General features: G+C 44.4%; 1 protein-coding gene across 1 annotated transcript in view; it reads right to left on the reverse strand.

The window, feature by feature from the left end:
* Positions 1 to 1,596: 1,596 nt before the first annotated feature.
* VWA3B (von Willebrand factor A domain containing 3B) overlaps positions 1,597 to 21,417 on the reverse strand; it is a 188,906-nt gene continuing 169,085 nt past the window's right edge. Inside the window, exons 23-27 of the mRNA XM_012641874.1 lie at positions 14,786 to 14,910; positions 13,373 to 13,510; positions 10,293 to 10,393; positions 1,871 to 2,108; positions 1,597 to 1,728 (exon numbers count right to left, since the gene is read on the reverse strand). Of these exons, the coding sequence (XP_012497328.1) occupies positions 1,597 to 1,728; positions 1,871 to 2,108; positions 10,293 to 10,393; positions 13,373 to 13,510; positions 14,786 to 14,910 (734 nt within the window). The remainder of the gene's footprint in view (positions 1,729 to 1,870; positions 2,109 to 10,292; positions 10,394 to 13,372; positions 13,511 to 14,785; positions 14,911 to 21,417) is intronic.

The following is a 21,417-nucleotide window of genomic DNA, read 5'->3' on the forward strand; positions in this document are numbered from 1 at the left end:
TATTACTTGCGAGTGGAAGTACACTGTTACAATCGCAAGTTGCCCCATCACACTGACTTAGGCATTATCATTGAACATACCATGTAATGTCATTGAACACATCACGCATTGTAATGTAATGCCGATACACTATTATTGTGTATATTTGTCCTGTAGCTCATTGCCCCTGAACATTCCCCACCGATAGACAATGGGGATTGGTCCAACAAGGAAGTGGAGATGAAGAGAGACAGCGGGAATACAGAGAGAAGATACCACCTTCCAAATGTCTCATGGCGTCTCTCTGGAGCCTGGTACATTGTCAGCACTCAATTATTTGTCAGATAGTTGCATGAATGCATGTAGGTTTACACACATGCGTGCGTGCATTAATAAATGAACAAATGCCTATGGCTGGACGGTGTCTTTCCTCCTCTGCTAGTTCTCCATTATGCAGACCAGACACCCAAATCTTCAGAACCCCCCTCCTGGGACACAGCTCTCATTAGTGGAGGACTGCTCCAGGGCCTTCCTGTCGGGAAGAAACCTCTGCCTTCTGGGAGGCAGCACGCCGTCCCACACACTGTCCCCGGCCTTGTTTCAGATCATTTCCTCACTCCTCAATTCCTTCCTCACTGCGTTGCTATTTTTAGCCTGATGCTCACCTGATGCCCCTCATTCTTTCACATTTTTAGAAGTGGATTCCTCTTTTAATTTCTTCACCATAACCTTGGTGACCCCTAGATTTCAGGATGTGAACACCCCTTTTAATTAGCACGTGAATTTTTAGGGTATCAGAATCCTGCCCTATCTTTTCTATTTGCAAAAAGCATCCAATATTTCTCTTAACAATAATCTCTACTCTATTATTACCTAGCCCCAGGGCTGTTGCTGACTAGACAAGGGGAATTTGGTAGAGCTATGTCATTTTTGAAATTAGTGAACAGAATCGAATACTTTTATATGTCATCGCTAAAATGTGTTCAAAGAAAACAGTAACAAATAAACAACCCAGTAGTTTTGAAATGTTTCCCAATGTAAGACTTTTTATTCTGGTTTCGTGCTCAATTAGAGGTACCTACAACAGACTATAGACAAAAATAATTAGGAAGGGCTCAATAAAAATGTCCAGAAAACAATAAAATAGGGAATGTTCAGTCTTGTAGACCTCAGACAAATTATCAAGTCTTAATTTCAGTCCTAACATTGAGTACAGAATCCCTAATTCAGTGGGATGAGCAATTTAAAAGAAGACTGCAGGCTTGGATCCTAACTATACTAACTTCTAAAAAATTTGAAAATCATATGATAGTAATCTGTCAGGCTAAAACTTCTGGGTGTGAAGAGTCTACCAGAAGATTGAATACAGTTTTGTGAGGATAGGGGCAAAAATAGGATAAACAACAGTCAGGAAACGCCAGAACCAGTATGCTCAAACAGGTAGGAGAGCCAGGTAGGGATGACAGGGGAGATGAACCTTTGCTACAAACAGGGCAGGCTCAGGTGGCATGAAGGATGGCCTTACCTCAGCAGGGCAGGTAGTTCCACAGTGTCAAGGGCTGAGGTCTGGGCAGCCCTGGAGGAATGCTGGCTCTCTCAAACATAGCTGCCACTAGACTAAGGCTTCTCAGCGACGGTCCTCAGCCCTTTGCTGCCATGAGTGGCTTGATGAGGACAGGGAGAGGCTGCTTGAGGAGGAGGTGCAGCAGCGATGGCATGGTGGGCTGAGGCCCAGGTCCCCAGCCAAGGGTGGTTTTCTGGGGAAGTGGAGGTCAGCATTACTTAAGGGTGTTAGGGTTTTTGCTGTACTGGGACCTAAACTGGCCCCCTAAACTGGGGGATGATCTCATGTGCACTATTCCTGAAAGAGATTTCAGGGTGTTTTGGAGATAAACGATGCCGCCTCCCCCTTGGGCTTGGGGTGTGTCTTGGGGTAGGACTTGTGGGACCTGGTGCCATGGGACGAGCTGTCTGAGTCTGAGGACACCATCTCCTGGAGAGGCGGCTTCTTGGCAGGTCTCTTTTTCTTCCTTCTGGGGTTCTCCTGTCTCTGTTCTCCTGAATCCCCAGTGTCAACTTCCTTCAGTGGCCAGGGCAGGAGAGTAGAGTTCTTCATCGTCTCATTCTCTCTAGAGAAAGAGAGAGAGAGATCAGGGTTACCCTGGTCTTGATCACTGCTGTGTCTACGAGCCAGCCCCACGCATTTCACAGCTCTCTGTCCACATCCTTCTTCCCATGGAAAGGAGGCTCAGGAGTCCTGTGGGCCCGATGTTCTAGGCTGAGCTTAATTCCACTCAGGTCATCCTCACAGGCCTTTGGTGTCTGGAGCCTCACATGGCATGGAGAACCTAACTGTTCGGACCCTGTCCTGACCACGTCAGTGAAGGGACAACTTACAGCCCAGAAGCCCCTGGGAATGTCCCAGCATGGACCCCTGCCCACCCCAAGGGCTTCCGCTTGGCCCCCTCACAGTCCAGTTCATCCCTGAACCAGAGTTTGTATTAATACTTTAGAGACATTCATCCACATCCCCAGATTTCTCTAATGACTTCCAGGTGTACTATCAGAAACATTTCCCATACATCAAAAATGATACAATTTGTATTTACATTTAATTGAAAAAACTTAGGTATGACTACGAAGTCATAGAACTGGATTACTATGTAGAAAATGCATTGCACAAAGCTTATTTATCAGAAATGTTGTCCTTCAAAGAAGGCATCTTGGGAACACATGACCTAATTCCAGCCAGGGAACCGTGGCTCAGTGTTTTGGGAACACACTTTTTCTGGGCCTTCAGGGTAAGTTAAGGACATCAACTGCCTGGTGTTAAACCTTATTTTGTTCCCATAATCAGTACTGACTACTTTGATCACCCTGCCTTTGCTACAAATAACTTTTTGTTTTGTTTTGTGTTTTTTTGTTTTTACTCTAAATAACTTCTCACCATTGCTGCTTCAGATTCTTCTAGAAATTGTGAGGAAACAAATAATAAACTGGAAAAAGATTTTTAGTTATTTCCAAATAAAGAATGCCATCATTCAAATCCCTCATCAAAAGATCAAGATTCACCACACATGATCATTTTCAAAGACTGGCTCCAAGACTCAGGACAGAATTCCCAAGAAAGATTAAAAAATTGGCCCAAGCAATAGCAGTAACATTAGGAAAAGGCTTTCTGGGAAGCCGTATGAGGCCAGCGCTTGTATGGCTGTGTCAGTTCTGTGATACCAGGATCTTAGAGACATCCTGAAATCACACTTCAAGGTTGTAGTCCCCACCCCTGCTCTGTGAAATCTAAGTAAAGCCTTATCCATCACATTACCCTCAGCTATCCCTGAGATTGCTGCCTCCCTCCAGAGCAGACTAAGTTGACACATCCTATTTCCTTTTCACAGGTTTTCTCTACTTCCCATGCAGTAGGATTGATTGAACTCCAGTCTCTAGCCTGTAACCTCTCAGAAAGAAGATGAACAGGAAGGGACAGTGGGAAGTAGAGAGTTTTCAGGCATACTACAAGAACCAGAGAGTAGGTAGAAGAGGAGCCTCCCTACCTGTGGGAAGAAGACCCTGGAAGGAACAGGAAGAAGAAGAGCAAGAGAGACCACAAAGCCCTCAGTAGGGCATTGGTCACATAGCTATAGACCACCTGAATAATGGAATTCTAGGCTGGCAATAACGAAACAAGAGGTGGTGGTGTCACTGAAAGTCACAAACAATATAGTAAGTGAAAAAAAAGTTACAAAATAGAATGCATATTATATTTTCATTTTTGTTATGAAGGTTGTGGAAATCTTTGTGTCACACTGTTTACAGTCGTCCCTGGGAAACAGATTCCAGCCAAACTGTCATGCTAAAAAAAAATTTTTTTGCAACTGTTATATATAATAAGGAGAAACAATAAAGCTTTTTATTTTGAGGAAAAATAAGAATCAACACAGCAAGGAAACCACTCTAGAAGGATATATACCAAAATATAAATAATGATTCCTTTTGAAATGTGGGACTATGAATGGTTTTTGTATTTTTTTGGCTTTTTATTTATAAATTATGTTAACTATACATTGCTTATGGATGAAGAATAGAACAATGTAGGTTTTCATGATTAGAACAAAAGCAGGCAGGGGTTTTTTGTTTTTGTTTTGTTTTTTGAGACAGAGTCTCACTGTGTTGCCTGGGCTAGAGTGCCGTGGCATCAGCCTAGCTCACGGCAACCTCAAACTCCTGGGCTCAAGCAATCCTTCTGCCTCAGCCTCCCGAGTAGCTGGGACTACAGGCATGCACCACCATGCCTGGCTAATTTTTTCTACGTATTTTTAGTTGTCTGATTAATTTCTTTCTATTTTTAGTAGAGACGGGGTCTTGCTCTTGCTCAGGCTGATCTCAAACTCCTGAGGGGTTTTGATTAAGGACAAGGCTTTACATGAAGCATGCAGATATTGCTCCATTACTGTATTTCACTCTCCGGAATGACCAGTGTTGACCAAGTTCACGACATTTCACAAGGGAATATCCCTTTATTCGGGGGTGAGGGAGGAGCAGGGTAGGTGTACACCTGATGTGAGAGCTTCCCTCCCAGGGTAGGGTAGGGCGCCATGGCCCTGACCTCCGGCCAGCCACGTTCTCCACTAGCACACCTGGAAGGGACCCACTAAATGGCTTTCTTTTGCCCAACCTCATACCAAAACACAGTTAAACTGGATGCCCTATTAATTATTTTAGGCTGCAGAATTGGTTGAATAATTTGATGTACATACGATAATTATGTGTGCGTGTTTGGGCGGGGACAGGTACTGTGGCTTCACTGACTTTTCAGAAGAGGCTGGTTCCACTTCTGGGAAGAAAGTACTGAGCACCCACTCCATGCTCTCTCCAGGGTCCAAACCCACCTTGTCCACGCAATCAAGCACTGGCAGCTCGCCAGTGTTCCTGCTGCTTTCACGAGGCCTCATTTCTATTCTGTACCAAGGGTCTCTCTGCCAGCAAGGCTGCCTTAGAACACAAAGAACAGAAGGACCTATGGGGCAGGCACCGAACAGATGTCTGGTGAGGACCAGGAGGCCTCTGAGTTTTACTAATTGGAGGGGCAAAAAATAAAGAGACCGATGAGAAAAAGCCGTTGCCACTAGAATTGCTACCACTGGCCCCAAGCATTGGTGACTCTCTATGATTCCTTGTGTTCCCCTGTCCCAAGCTCGGGGCACCACAACAGCTTTTTGAAAGCCGGCAATGGCATTTGTCCTTCTGGCTAATATAGGACACTCACGGACAGGGTTTATTGCTGAACTGCTTGTTTTTCAGAGCTCTGCTCCAGCATAGGAAATGGGGCTCCTGATCTGACTGGAGTGAGCTAATGATACACAGGGGCTTAACGATTGTACAGGCACAGCTCCCTCTAAGGGAACAGTCGTCAGGAGTGACCAGGTGAGATTAAGTGAAGCAATTCATCTAACGTCCTGTCAGAGGCAGTGCTGAATCTTGAAGCTTCCCTCAATGACTTAATTTTACCGCTGTCGGGAGGACAATGTTAGGTCACAACACTGCACAGAGTAAAGGGAGGAGTGTTAAACAACATGGACATTATTGTTGCCCTTGGGACAGACTCCCAACTCCAAATGGCTTCATGGAAAGTTATCAAACTGCTCAAAAGAGAGAGAATGAGAGGCTAATTTTTATTGTAATAGCAATTGGGGAGTTGACCACAGACCCAGATAAACCACACCTGAGCCCTGGGAGGGTCTCCCCTCCTGTACGCACATTCCCAAGACCACACAATGGCAATCAGGCAGCCATAGAAGAACATTCCTTGCCTTCAGGTGCCTGGTGATTTCTCTGGAGCACAGAGAATATGATTAGTCCTCTATGGCTTTCCTGAGACCACATTTGGAATGCTATTAATTTTTTTTAAGAAATCACACTCCCTGTAAAGAGTCTTTTTAAGGAGGAGCCTTGACAGTAACTCACCCAAGCCTTGTTCTGTCAGGAATGAAGGGAGGGAGGATTCCATCCCTGCTGGGAGGGATTTCTAGCCAGTTGCGAGGCACCAGATGTATGAATTCAGGCCAGGCCTGCCAGAGGCCCCAGCCTGTGGGTGGCTGAGCAACATCTGGGAGAGGCACTTGTCTCCACAGGAGAAAACCAGAAGCCAGAGCATCCACCCACCCAGGTTCCTTCCCCTGCAGTGGCTAGAGGCCATAGTCTCTGATGTGAACAGGACCGCAGGGAGGCAGCCAGGGAAGAACTTGGTCTGTGAGTCCCCTGCCCTACTGAGGAGAGAGGATGCCAAATGGGGGAAGATTCCCCGTTTCACTTGCTCCTTGGAGTTATTGAGAAGATCACATGGAAGAAACCACATCTGTGTTCTCTAAATGAAGAAACACAGAGGCAGGTTAAGGAACAGTCTCACTCAGCAGAGATATTCCCAATGCCATGGAATGTAGAAAGAAAGCTCAGGGACGCTACTGCAGGGAAGGGAAGGGAAGAGCAATCATTTCCCTCCATTGGACACATATACACTCTTAGAAGACACACCTCTCAGCTGTGGGGTCAGAGCATGTAATCGTGCTGCAAAGAAAGAGAAAACTGGTACCGGCCACACCCGTTTCACATTGCAAATATGGTGATACCAAAATTCTCTCCTTTAAGAACCAGTCATTTGGAATTTAGCAATATGGATAACATATTTTGCAAGCCAACTCTGTTAAAAGAAGTCTTCAAGAATCATTTAGGTGTCAAATTTTGAGTTGAAAATGAAAATTGGCCTTGACTTTAGCCATGTTTGATCAATTTTGAACCCTTCACCTTTCAAACCCTTTCCTTCCTGTCTTTCACTGTGCACCACCTTCAGTTAGGAGCCAGGAGAGGGACCTGCAGGAAATTCTCTCAGTCACCCACAACCAAAGGCCCAGGAAGGAAGAGGAGGAGGAGGGCCAAGGATGGAGCTGGCCACAGCATCCTGGTACACCCAGCTTCTTGGACCAGGTATCCTTTGTCTTACCCCCAAATAGATGGTTATAGTGGATTCAATATTTTAAAATTAAATTTAGTCAAATAATGTCCTGTTGGATATGTAACCTACAGTACATTTCTTTAATAGCCCATGAAGAAAGCACTAGTTTTTTTAATAGCCTCATTTGGTATAATGGTGCAAGGACTCACTAAGGAACAACCAAAGGGAGGCACATCTGTCTATAGAGTGAGTGAGAAAGCGCTCCCGAGGAAAGGACCTACTAGAAGGAAATCCCAGTGTAGATACAAAATAAGACCTACACCTTTATTTTTGTGCTCAGTTCTGCTAGCTCTGATTTTAGAAACAGAGATAGGTTAACTTAGTGGATTGAATGTGACCTCTGCTTGGGAGGATTATACTCAGTCTCTCACTCCTGGAGAGGCAGCTAGAGCAAAACACAGTGGAAATTACAATGGCGGACTAGGGAGTCAATGAATACTTCCACTGTGTAAAGCCCTAGAAGCAAGAGTAGATAATTAGCAGCTAAGAGCTTTAAATAAGGCCTGGCGAAGTTGTGGAACAATTAAAGGTTTTTATCAACATAGAAATAATTGCATTTTAATTCTAGAATAGTGATTGATAACTGTTGAACTTAGTGAAAATGGGCAATACCTAGACATACTACTCATATTCTTTTATGTACTGTAATTTGGATATAATAGGAATCAGGAGAAAGACCCGCAGGGACCATTTTTTGAGTAGAATTTTGAGATTAATTTTGAGACAGATTAATATGCTTTTATTTTAAATGAAATATCATACTCATTTGGATAAAGAATGAAGGATTATAGCATGTATTTCAATAATCATGTCTAAGGAAAGATTCTCCATGGAGCTATGTACCCCTCAAGGAGCACTGCTGGGAAAACACTAGAATGTGTGTGTTTGTTCATTGGTTCATTCTTCAAATAGTCATTGGGCACATCCTGTGAGCTGGACCCTGGCCACTGGGATGCAGAGGCAGATGGAACCTAGTCTCTACCTTTAAGGACTTGTGCCTACACAGTCCAACTGCAAAGGACATTTTCTTTAATAAAAACCTCTATAGGATGCAGGGGGACCTCTGGGACATTGCCTAGTGGTGATGATGCTTGAGTTCAATCTTGGAGTTCCTCAGGTGGCCAAGGACAAGGAACAGCATTCTAGGGACGGAATACTTTATCTGTGCAAAGGCACAGAGACCTGAAATAGCATGGTGTGGGGAAAAGCCTACAAGTCTTTTCGTGTGGTCAGTGTGCAGAGGGCATTGGCATGTTGGTTGGGGGTTGGCGAGGGACAAGTGAGGCCGGCCTGGGTCAGATCAACAGGGGGCTGAGCTGGGATAAGAAGGGGCTGGGGGTGGGGGACACTGAAGGATTTTTAAGTGGGGGAGGGGCAAGAGCAGATTTGCAGGTGAGGAAACGTACTCTGCTCAGCCCTTGTGGAGAATGGCTAGGACTATGGCAGGAGGAGGCTGGAGGAAATGTGAGTTCTTGCAAGTTAGGGTCACTGTAACATGGAGACACATGGAGTGTGGTGCGTGAAAGACAAGGGGTGCAAAAAATGATTACCAGATTTCTGACTGGACAACTCTGTGACTAGGGGTTGGAAGGGTGAACTGAGATGGCGAAGGCTGAGATGGGAACAGGTTTGTGGGAAACTGATTTCAGTTTTAAATGTGTCAAATTTGAGATTCTGTACACTCAGGTAGAAATATCCAGTGGGTGGTTGGAAATAATGCTATTCCTGTCATGCACTGAACACCTGCTTTGTGCCAGGCAATGACCATTCCTGATCCTTACACCACCCTAATCTTGCAGATGAAAGGACAAGCTCATAGAATAGCAACCTGCCCAGAGGCACAAAACTAAGGGAGGGATGTGAACCCAAGCTTTAGTTTCCAGTGTCCCTTCCCATCGTTATCCACCATGGCTGCACAATCAACCAGCTGGGGGCTTTCAAAAGACCCACCGCAGGTCTCACTCTCAGAGTCGGTCTGTGGTGGTGGCTGACAGTGTCCAGTACGACTGTGAGAGTAAGCCCAGTCAGTGTGGACAGAGTTCATTGGTTTAGGCATGTGAGGGGTCCTGAGTGGCTTCTGTGGCAAGAGTCTAAGCAGAAGGTTGTGGTGGAAGCCAATACCCAAGGCTGGGGGAGTGAACAGGCGGCAGGAGAGTGGAGACTGCACGTGGAGATCGGCAGTGAAGGGAAGGGAGCATGCTGGGTCATGCTGCAGAAGCAAGGGAGGTTTGTGTGCTTTGGAGTGGGTGCATGCACTTGCATGTGTGTGCATGGGCATCAATAGGGCAGGCAAACCTAGGTTTTTGCTGAGGTGAAGGACTCAATGAAGAAGAGCTAAGGAGATAGGAGAGAAGAATCCAGGGATAATTGATGGTGTAAGGACCTGAGGTAGTGAAGGACAGGTAGTGGACCAATCAGCCTTGGATGGAAGGAGGGACACTCACACTTTGACATCAGGGGGAAGATAGAGAGTTCCATAAGTCCAGAGGTGCAGGATAAGAAGTTGAGGGAGAGAATATCTGATGGTTTCTGTTTTGAAGTAGAAGGTAAGGCCATTGGGAGAATGCAGGTTAACACCTGAAGACAGCCCGCAAACTCTAAGTGAAATTGGAGGAGGCTTTCTGGGCCCTTTTTCCCAAATCTGACTCAAAATCCACCTTCATCTCTTCCTGTGTGCCCTTGACTCCAAGGTCATGGCTCTGCGATTCCAAACTTGATGCCCCTTTTTGGCCCCATGGACTTGAGTTTTTGTTTCCTCTTTAGGCCTCAACTCTTTCCTATTGATTTAGCTTTAATTACCTTTATAGCTCTTAGCAATCCTACTGCCTCAGATGAAAATTTGTTCGCCCCACTGCAGCCCCTGGAAACCACCACCCAGCCAGCCAGCTACCCACTCGCTCGGCTGGCCACAGGCAAGCCGGGACCAGCACCTCACTCCCACCTCCCTACAAGGGGAGACACAGTTAGGTGATTGGCGCCAACTGAGACTAAATTAAAAGGCCTTGAATCTTTACAAATAAAAGGGGAACAATTCCTTCATACTCATGACATATTCACGAATGCTTTTCTGAAGGGTCAGTCAAATAATGTTGGATTTGAGATTAGAAACAGATGAATGAATAAACAGCAGGAACCAGGCTTGATGCGGAAGGGACAATAATCACAGAGGTACATTTTGAGTAGGAAGTCCTCCACCTCTGTTCTTCTCCCGTAGGAGTTAGAGGTCATGGATCTTAACTCAGAAACAAATCCAAGGTACAAAGATATAATTAATATTCCAAGGGTAAAAGTTGAGTACACTTACACATTTGGATCCTCTTGAATTGGGGGTGACTTTATATGAGAGCAAGAGAGAGCATACTTGTTTTGGCTGATCTTAATAAGTGCACTCCGAAGGCAAAATTCCTGTAATAATACCAAAAGAGCTCACTCAATTTAAATCAGAAATGTCCACAATTCGGATATAATTTTATTCTAGCTCAACCCTTTATAATAGCTTCTAGTCACTATCCTATTCAGGGTGACACTTAAGAGAGCAGTTTAAATTCAGAGCCTCACTTGATAGTTATTTGCTGAATAAAAGTCATTGTTGAGTCCTTTCTGTCCTTTCTCCATATTCTGGGTCAATTGCCAAGTCTACCCACATAAGATGCACAAACACATACATATCCCTTTATATAACCACCTTCCTTTCTATCTTTATTTCAGCCTTGACTGTCTCTTTCCTGGACACCACCCTTTTGCTGAATGCCCCACCTTCAGCCTCATTAGATTTCCTGAATTTCCATCAGAACAGCTTCCAATGTCCTTCCCACCGGCCATACCACTCTACCCACTAGAGCTCCCTGCCCTGTGGGTAAATTCCCAGGTCCTTCCCTGGGCTTTGAGGTTTTCCTTTGGGATCCTGGGCCAACTACTTTATCTCTTCCTGCACCCTGGGGCATGCCGGGTGGGGGAGAGGAAACACATCTCAACATACCCCTTGGTTTACTCCCTCCTTCCTTGCATAGTAGATATCCTTAGCAGTGCCACATGCCAGGAATGCTTCTCCAAGTTCTGCCCCTCAGACTGCTTCTCTACCGTCATCAGGAAACTCCATTTTCTCTAAGGGGCTTTCCTGGGTTGATGAGAAGACACCTCTTTCTCCTTGTGTTCTGTTGGGTTGGACTTGATGCTCCTGTGGCCACTGGCTCTGATGGTCTTCCCCTTTGCCCTTAACCCTAAATTTCTTTTACCACGCCCCTCTCCCCAGTGGAACTACCTCATACCACAGTCAAGGATTTACTGTATATTTTTATTCTGTATACTAGGCAGAAGGGCACAGTGGTTTAGAGTGCAGGCCACAGATCCAGATTATCTGGGTTCAAATGCCTGCTCAACTGCTTACCAGGGGTGTGACTTCACCTCTCTGCTTCAATTTCCTCATATGAATATGAAGATAATAACAGTCCCTGCCTCACGGTGTTCTGAGGAGTCAACTGTTCACTATGTGTAAAGTGCTTGGATTAGTACCTGCTGCACATGATAAAGGCTTAATAAAGTTAGTCACTGTGACTTTTCTTTTTGCTTACCAATCTGTGCTGCTTGCCAGTCTGTTTCCCAGGCATGTTAATTGGTCCATCAAGACAATGTCATTTTCCATTAGAAATGTCATTCATTCAGGTAATTTAAAAAACAATTGTGAGACCCTTCTCTTCATCAGCCTGTGCTGGGGTTGGGGATGGGTCCTGCCTTTAAGGATTGGGAGACTGGTGAGGGAGTGAGCAGTGTAGCCAGTGGGAGAACCGAGGGGCCCAGTGGGAAGTCACAGTCAGGCAGAGTCTTCAGGGTGACAGGAGCTTCCAATGGAAAGGACATGGGGAGGGAAGTCCAGGAAGAGGGAAAAGCCTATTGTGTTAGGGAAGCAGGGAGCCTTCCACTTGGCTGGAAGCCACACTCATGGAGCAGGCTGGGGCCACGCCCGGGCCATGCTGGGATTCTCCTGGAGGGTGACAAGAAGTATGTGTGTGTGTGTGTGTGTGTGTGTGTGTGTGTCAGGTGGGGGGGACATCAAGCAGGCAAATGACATAATCGGATTTGTAAACTGATAGAGAATTTTTCTAAAACTTTTAGAAAAAATACACAGAGAAATATATAATTGAGGGAGGATTTCTTAAACAAAACACAGAAAGGGCAATTCATAAAGGAGAAGATGGGTAAATTTGACCATATTAAAATTTAAAGCTTCTATGTCAACAAAGATTTCAAAATTAGAAGATAAGCAACAGACCAGGAAAAGAATATTAGCTGCATATTTAACAAGAATTACTATCCAGAAGACATAGAAGACCTCATATCAATAAAAAAGATAAATGACCCAGTAGAAAATATAGATGCTTGAGAAACGTCTGTCCAATGAGTGACTCAATCTAGAGGTGACAGAGTTAACTGGATTGCTCTCACCCATTGGCCATGGGGAGTGCAGAAGGAAAAGATTCAATCCAGGAGTGATGTTACTAACTGTTGCAGCCACAGCATGTTTTACATATATATTCTTACAGCCTCAAAATCACCCTGCAAGATATAAATATATAGATATAGATATATTAAATACTCATTTCATATGTAATAAAACTGAGGCTCAGAAAGGCAAAGCAAACTGTCCAGGTCAGACAACCAGTGCAGAGCAGAGTGAACGTTCATGAATCCAAATGCAGGTCTTTTTAATGGTCAAGCCTGTGTTCTTTCCACTCTGCTCCACTTCACACCTGTGCCCCCTCTTCTTCCTCAACCCATGCCAACTCTGAAGGTGGTTCCTAGGCAGATATGAGATGAGGAGCCAGGTGGTGGCACCCCCTACTACAGGGACAGCAGGAGGAAGGCACTTGCGGAAAGGTGATGCTCTGACTGTGACACAGTGAGTTTGAGATGCCTGTGCTCACCCAGGGGAGCTCTCCAGGAGGACCCAGCTAGAAACTTGGGGTTGGAGCTCAGGGCAGGGGCAGGGGCTGCCTCCCCTGACACAGAGGAAATATCCAAGGATAGAGGCTCACCCTGAGAGACAGATCTGTGAGGAGGCAGAGGAGGACAGGGTTGGGAGGGGCCCAGGAGATGCCCACATCTGCAAGGCCAGCAGAGGAGCACGAGTCAGGAGGAGGAGGAGGACAGGCAGCAAGAAAGAGCAGAGCTGCAAGACCCCGGAGTGAGCCTGCCCTACTGTCGAAGGTAAAGCACAGATCTGCAAGGAGAGCCAAAGACCGTGCAACTGGAGTTAGGAGGCCATGACGACCTCAGCGGGGGCCGAGTCTGTATGGCCAAGTAGGCGGAACCCAAACCACAGGCAGTGGAGGAGCAGGGAGTAGACACAACAGGGGAAAGTCCTTTCCTCCATGAAAGTCTACTTACTCTCCGGTTGTTACACTTCAAAACTGTGTAGAGTTTTTCTTCGGCCACATTGTGATTCGGAAGTGCTATGACAATGGCAGGGACATAGAAGTCAAATCCTTTGGGTATCACAATTTTGGCAAACACGTAATCTCCAACCTGTAGAGGAGAGCATATTTCATAGCAAATGTTTTGTTTATGGATCACATAGACGATGTTAACATAAACTCGTATTAAAACACCCAAGACAATTGGCAAATACTGATGCTAAAATTCAAATACATATTTTTTCTCGGTTAAGTTCCAAAATTCTCTGGGCTCTTTGAGCCAAGTCTGGAATTTTGTGATCAGAGTGGGGAAGCCCCATTTAGTAGAACCTTAACAACTGATGAGGGTCCAGGGACAGCCAACAAGATGGCAAGGGTTCTGGAAACTATATCCTACACAGACTGGGTGAAGGAACCTGGGGTGTTGGCATGAAAAGATATGAACAGTGTTCTCATCTTTCAGAAAGGCTGTCACCAGACATAGAAAAGGAGCAGATTTGTTTAATGCTGCTCCAAAACACACAGCTGGAATCTGTGGGTAAAAGTTGCAAAGAGATAACTTGCGGCAGAAGGAGAACCTTGTGAAGGGGCACACAAAGGCTGCTGGGCCTTTGTGGATCATCAGGGGACAAGTGCACTGCTGTGCACCATGGGTCTGGCCAGGAAGCAGCAACGGATGACCAAGGCTCAATCCTGTGAGGCCTCCTCTGGTGTTTCTCCTCCTGGCTCATGCTGTGCAAGGAACAGCAGCAGTGGCGCCTTGGGAGGCTTTCCTCTGCTCCCTGGCCTTAGTGCCAGCATTAGGATCGTGGCAGGAGGATGGGCCAGACACAGCACAGCTTTTATGAATTTATGAGCAGATGAGAACACATTAATCTACCTTATCTGTGGAATGCATGTTTGGGGTAACTGCATCATGGTATCACAATCTAACATCAACTGACTGCAATATCAAGGGAAGTACTACCTCTGTCTGCCCTTGTTATTAAATATAATATAATATAATATAATATAATATAATATAATATAATATAATATATCTTTTGCAATTAAAGTGTCAAGAGCACTAGCAGCTACAGCAACATCCATCCCCCAATCATCTACGGTCTTGTAGCAGGACAAGGGCCTCAGGGTGCAACATCAGGAAGTCTGTAGAGCTGTGAGATACATAATAGGGAGTTGGCAGATCAGGGCCATGAGTGAGGAAACTGCCAGGTGATGGGTTGCAGGAACAGGGGCCACTGTTCTTCCTGCCCAAACATAAGCTCCCTGCAGGAGTGCGCCCAGTTCAGCAAATGGCCAAGCAGTGGCCTTGCCATCATCCCCTGTCATCCAAAACTCTGTGGATGGTGAAAAGGGGCCCTGGAACAGATCATGGAACAGGTACCTGGAGCAGCGGGCAGGGCATGGCGCCCCCCACAGGCATGATGAATGAGGTGGACACGACCTTGGTGTCTCCGTACCTGAAGCCCACCAGTGCTTGAGTGGAGCTCACACACTTCTTCACAACCCCTGGAGGGAACCAAAGAAAAACAAAATATAAAGACAAATATCGTCTGTTTCCTTAGGCTTACCCCATGGTGTCGGCCACACTGAGTTCTAACACTTTGCCTGTTTAGATCAGTGTGCTCCTTGATTTCTCCAGCAGATAATGTTGGACATAGTATGAAGCCTCCTGTGTTGAACAACTCAAAGCGTGGTCTGGAGCACCTACTGAGACAGGAAGCCAAAAGCAGCTTATTCATCCAGCATCACCAGCATCCGTCCTGATGGGAACACTGTTCCTAGAAACAAAGGTCCTCTTCCTGGACACCTCCTACCATCTGATTTCCTTATTTATTTTGGTTCTATTTCCTTCCATAACACTCAAAGATAGAAAATAGATGGTGTTAAATTGTGAAAGTAAAAAGGAAATATGAACTCCCATCCAAATCAGCTTTTCATCTAATGTTAGCTAAATGAAAAAGTAACTAGGTTGAGCACACCCGACAGTTTCCTTAAAATGTACAGCCAAAAAGGAAAAAAGAAAAGTTTCTTAGTCTTTTAGTTATACTTAAGGAGTATATGATATGTATATATTCTATATCATATTACAATATAATCCTATATTACAATGCTATATAATTATTATAGGAAAAGAAAATACCTGTGTTCAGATTCATTTTTCTTGGTCATTTATTGACTTGAAATTTATTTTCCCATCAAAAAGGGATTCTAAACATTAATGGGGAAATTCTGACATTGGACACCTCCCCTGGCCATAACAGCTGCTCACAGACTCCCACTCAGAGACAGAAACGTGTTCATGTGTCCCCATTGGGCTCCACCGTCTGTGTGCCTGGCATGCCTGCCCTGGCTCTCACACTAGCTTTGGCAAAGTCCCATGTCCTTTTACATGGCAAGAAACAGCTGTTGATTTTCATTGTGATCCATGTCTCTTGTTTTAAATGAGCAAAGAAATGAAAATCATTTTTTTTAAACACACACACACACACAAAAGCCAACTTTCCATTGTGTGTTTTCTTTTTGGACTAAAATGTTTAATTTGGTTTTTGACATATTATTTATTTATTTTTTTTGAGACAGAGTCTCACTGTGTTGCCTGGGCTAGAGTGCCGTGGCGTCATCCTAGCTCACAGCAACCTCAAACTCCTGGGCTCAAGCGATCCTCCTGCCTCAGCCTCCCAAGTAGCTGGGACTACAGGCATGCGCCACCATGCCCGGCTAATTTTTTCTATGTATTTTTAGTTGTGCAATTAATTTCTTTCTAATTTTAGTAGAGACGGGGTCTTGCTCTTGCTCAGGCTGGTTTCGAACTCCTGAGCTCAAACAATCCACCCACCTTGGCCTCCCAGAGAGCTAGGATTACAGGCGTGAGCCACCGTGCCCGGCCCAAGTTTCTGACATATTCTTTACACATTATTCATACCTTTCTGCCATAAGCTGACTTTACTCTTTTAATCAGAAAAACAACAGTTTTTAGAAAGAATTTCTATTATGAAAATAATTAAGCGCCAACCCTAATTGAGAATGAGTGGATGTATCACATTCCACACACCTGTGTGCCCCACCCCCTCCCATGGCTCAGGGGGAAGGGTCTGGGCTGTCACCATGGCCACATTGCCCAGGTGACTTTCCTCAAATTCTTAGCCTTCAGGACTTAGCTGCATCTAGTGTGAGACCTGCTAGGCTGTCTTTCAGTGTTTGCCTAAGTTGAGAAGTCGTGACAGAGACTGGGTGGCCCACAAAGTCTAAACCATTTACTTTCTTTTACAGAAAAAAACCTGCCAATCCCTGCACTAAATTACTGGGCCAAGACTTTCTAGTATGTTATAATTTCTTTTTAGTTCCTTCAGTTCTGTTCCCTTCTTTGTACAGTCTCTGTAGATGTGGGTCTTTGTTCCTCTCCAGAAAGTAGTGTCGTTTCTTACAGTCTACACACCCAGCTGGGTCTCCCCACAGCTGGTACTCGGGAGACGGAGGACCCACAGCTGGCAAGCTCAGTTACTGCTAAGGCTCTGTACTTGTTCCTTCTCATCTAATTAAGGAAATATTACCATTTCTTATGTCCCGATTCAAGATCAGCTCCAATTTTTGGCATCACTCACACTGCAGTTTCTGACTTCCCTCAGTTCCAGAGAGGTGAGGCGGTGTCTCCTGACTCTGAAATCTCTCTGGCAATTGTTTTGGGACCTGAGCTCTGGAGAGTGGACAAGCAGTAGGGCCTCCACTGCTTTCCATCTTTCTCTTGGTGGAGGCTGGCAATCCCAAGCTCCTTCCTGGGGATGAGTCAGCTCCATACCTTGGCCAGAGGGCTCTCCTACATGCAGCTGGAGAAAGGGGGGCACACTGCTGTGGAGACCCTCAGCAAAAATGTTGCCAAGTGTGTTGCTCCATGAATTAATATAAATATATTGGAGACAGAAATGTCTCAGGAGTTTTGCAGAGCTTTGCCCTGAAGGAATATGTGAACGTGTTGGTTTGAATTTCAAATGCTGTTGCACTCGGGAGGGCGTCTCTGAAAGACAGTAGCAGCTGTATCCCACATGGCGTGGCGTTTCTCAGACGTAAAGGTTTGGATTTGCTTTGTAAAGCAAAGCAAATCTGTTAAAAACTACAGGATTAGAGCTGATGAAAGAGCGCCCGCCCCGAACAAACAGCCACAGACAGCTACCCTGGCTATAAGCAGTTAAGGGGCAGTTCCTGCTTAAAACTCCAGACTACCTGTCTCCATTCACAATAACCTGATAAAGAAAATATGGAGCCAATATATCTCTGTTTAACCCCTCTGTTAAGTGATAAATTTACCTTAGAACTTAATCTTTGAAAGATTTTGTAACCATTTGTTCATATAGATAAAATTAGTTAAGGGATCTGTAGAAGCCTTTTGAAAATCTGTTAACCTAAGAGGAACTACCTGCTGTTATGTAAATCTGTTACCCCTGGCAATTAATCACTGTTACCTATAAGTGACCATGTAAGACTTCATTCGCGGCTTTTTGAGACTGATGGAGATCCAGGCACCCTGAGCTCCTGCTTTGCCTATAATCTTTATAAATTTGTAAAACTATACCTTTGTCTCTGTGTATTCTTTTATTTCCATTATTTTCCATTTTTCTATTATTTTCTTATCCCTTGCAACTCTACCAAAGGGACCCGGTTTTTTGCGGGGAGCATTGGCCACGCTCCCTGCACAAATGCTCAGTGGTCAGAGGTCTGACAAAACAGTCTGAGTAGACAGTGTAAGTCAGCTCATTTGGTCAAAGAGACATGAATGGTTCTGGATCTTTTTGCTCCAAACAGATTTTTTCAGGCTGAAGACTGGATTTTTTTTTTCTTTTTTTAACATTTGGCTCTAAGAAGCTTCCAATATTCAAAGCCTGGCTTAAATTCCACCTCCTCAAAAAGGCTCTCCCCTCGCTCTAGCCACAGCACCCCTCTGCCCATCACACCACCATTGCAGAGTTGTCCCACACTCTGGTCATCATGTTCTCTTCTCCCTTCAGACTCCGAGGCTCCCTTTCTAGCCCTCTGTGCTGACTTTTGCCTCTGACTTGCTGTAAAAGGCTCTAAACTGCTGTGCAAGGGAAAGCAGCCCCCTCCCCGCCAGGAGAGGTCGGGAGCTGGTTGTATGTATCTCCTGAGAGGAGCTCACACAGGATGATAGAAAAACTCTTCACATGTAATTAATAAGGTGCTATACATTATCCATTTAATCTATACAACAATCTTATGAGGGTTTAATCATTTCAGATTCCATTTGGAAAGACTGGGAAACGAAGGCACAGAGAAATTAAGTGACTCCAGTCATGTGGCTAGTAGAGAAAAGAGGCAGAATTCAAATAAATGAAAACGTTGGCTTTCCGACCTTAAATCATTGCACCCCAGAACATACTGTTTCAACCCCCTTTTCCTCATTATCACCTGTTCTTATGGCATAGTGCAGAAATCACTGGATTTCCTGAAGAAAAATGCTTCTTCTCACTGAACAGCAGGAAGGATGATCCAATTTCCACAAATAATGATTTAAAATAAGGTTTCAAAATGTGTCTCTCTTCTTGCCTTAGAGCATCCGGGTAAGCCAGGCTATCAGCTTTCACTTCTATTTTGTGCAATGTAGTCATTTCCTCAACTAGATAATCCACACTAACCTTGGGAATAGCGTTGGGCATATGGAAATCCCTGCCTTGGTCCCAAGGGGGTGGCAACAGCCAGTCTGGCCAGCTCTGCTCCGGTGTAGACCTGGCCTTAAGCAATGGACACTTGATCCAGCTACTCCAATCCCGCCTTTCACTGAAGTGCATTTAGGAGGTTTTGAACAACAGTTACCAGAGAAAGAGTTATCAATGAATGGCATGCCTATGCTCTACAAAACTCTATTTGGCCTTCTTTTTTTGCCAGAGGGAAAACAGCACCTCACAGTGACCAGGTGATCTAAATGAACATTACCGATGAGGGCAGATGGACATCACGTGCCTCTAGATGGGCTGCCCCAGAGAAAGACATGACATCACTTAGGTAAGAGTCTGGCTGAGAATGATAACCTGAATCTAATCTAACCCAAATTGAGGCACATTCTATAAAATAACTGGCCTTACTCTTAATGTCAAATCATGAAAGATGATAGAAAGGGTAAAGAATCATTCTAGATTAAAGAAGACTAAAGAGACATGCTAATTAAATGCAATACGTGATTCTGGATTGGGATTTGTACTAGAGAAAATAAATACTATAAAGGCCATTATTGGGACAGTTAAAATATACAGATTAGATAAAAGTACTATAATAATGTTAAATTTTCTGAGTTTTATAACTTCATTGTAGTTATATTAAAATATCATTCTTGTTTTTTAGGAATACACACTGATGTATTACGAAGTAAAGGGGCATAATAAATGTTACCTAATCTCTAATAGTTCAGAAAAAATAATGTGTGTGTAGATATGTGTAAAGGGGGTAGAGAGGGAGAGAGAGAAAAAAATGAATAAAATAAAATAATGTATGTGTTATGTGACAAAATGTTAAAAATTGGCAAATCTGGGGTAAAGAGTATACAGGAGTTCTCTATATTATTCCTTTTGGGTACATTTGAAATTTTTTTAATTAAAAAAACTCCGTGAAAGTAAAGTTGAAATTCTCAACTAAAGAAAGGATTAGTTGACTGGGGGGAGAAGACACAAAACCTAAGTACATTCAGATAATCCACGCCCTGTCATTTAATTTGGCTGAGTCAAAGTTTATTATCTAGACACTAGTCAAAATTGATGATTAAATGACTAAATTCAAATGTTTATTTCCTCCAAACTGACTTAGTTGAATTTAATCACAGTCACAAATTTAAAATCCCTAGTTAGTCAGATCCCACGCAGCTGTTAAAAGGACAGTATGTGCTCTCTGTCTCTAATTGCACATTAAAAACAAATGCTGATGTAGCCGCAGGCATTGCATGTCGTCATGGTATTAGCTCTGTCTCTACTTCTCCAGTAGGTCTTTAGAATTTTCTCGTCACACAGGGATGGTGCTAGGTAAAAGTTCAAGCCATTCTACTTTTCTCCAGGGCCCTAGCCAGCAAACTAATCCCCAGCCCTAACCCAATCATTTGGAACTCAGTCCTTTTTGGCATTTCCATTTCATTGCATATTAGCCATGAACCTCTCCAAGTCTCAAATTCAGAAAATCAGAAATTTCTCAAGCAGGGATGGCCTCCTATATTCACCTCTCAGCAAGTCTGAGCCCCAGAGAAACGGGAGCTTTCAGCCCCTGTTCTTGTGAAGAAGAGTCTCATGACTCGGCCTCTGCGCTCATCTCAAATGCTCAGATCTGTATTTACTCTTGTGCAGCAAACTCCAGAGCACATTTATCAAATTTCAAATAAGATGTTCCAGTTGTCAGTTCTACTTATATGCCTGCTGGAAAGCAAAAATCGTGCTGAAGTACTTTTTTTCCCACCTAAAAAGTCCATTTAAATAATATTAATAATCATTTTTTTAACTGGTGATTGACAGATCATGCAAGGCCAGCTATGTTTCTGCAGTGTAATCCTTTTGTCCCCGACAGAGCTACCTCAAGATTTTCTCCAGTTCTCTTTTCCCTACAAACCCTTCCCGTGATTTCAATGACAACTTTTGTGTTGACTCCCAAATCTGTCTCCACACAGATTTCCTCTCCAGACTCCAGACCCATATCTTACATTGCTTCTCTGTCATCTTCAGTTGTGCATCCCATAGGCACCCTCAATTTATCATGTCACAAACACATCTCATTGTCTTCCCGTCCACACCATCACCTCCTGTATGTACCGCTATCTACCTACTGCCCCAAGCCAGGGACTGGAGTGACAGCCTAACCCACTTCATATACTCTCTTCACACAGCAATGGAAGGGATCTTTTTTAAACTTCAAGTGTGATTATGTTTCTCCCTGTTTAAATGTGGCTCCCCAGCGCTCTCAGAGTAAAGTGCAAATTCCTTGACCCGACCCCTTAAGAATGTCCCCGTACCTACAGAAGAGCGTCATTAT

Source organism: Propithecus coquereli, unplaced genomic scaffold, assembly GCF_000956105.1.
Source record: "Propithecus coquereli isolate 6110/MARCELLA unplaced genomic scaffold, Pcoq_1.0 Scaffold171, whole genome shotgun sequence".
Taxonomy (NCBI): Eukaryota; Metazoa; Chordata; class Mammalia; order Primates; family Indriidae; genus Propithecus; species Propithecus coquereli.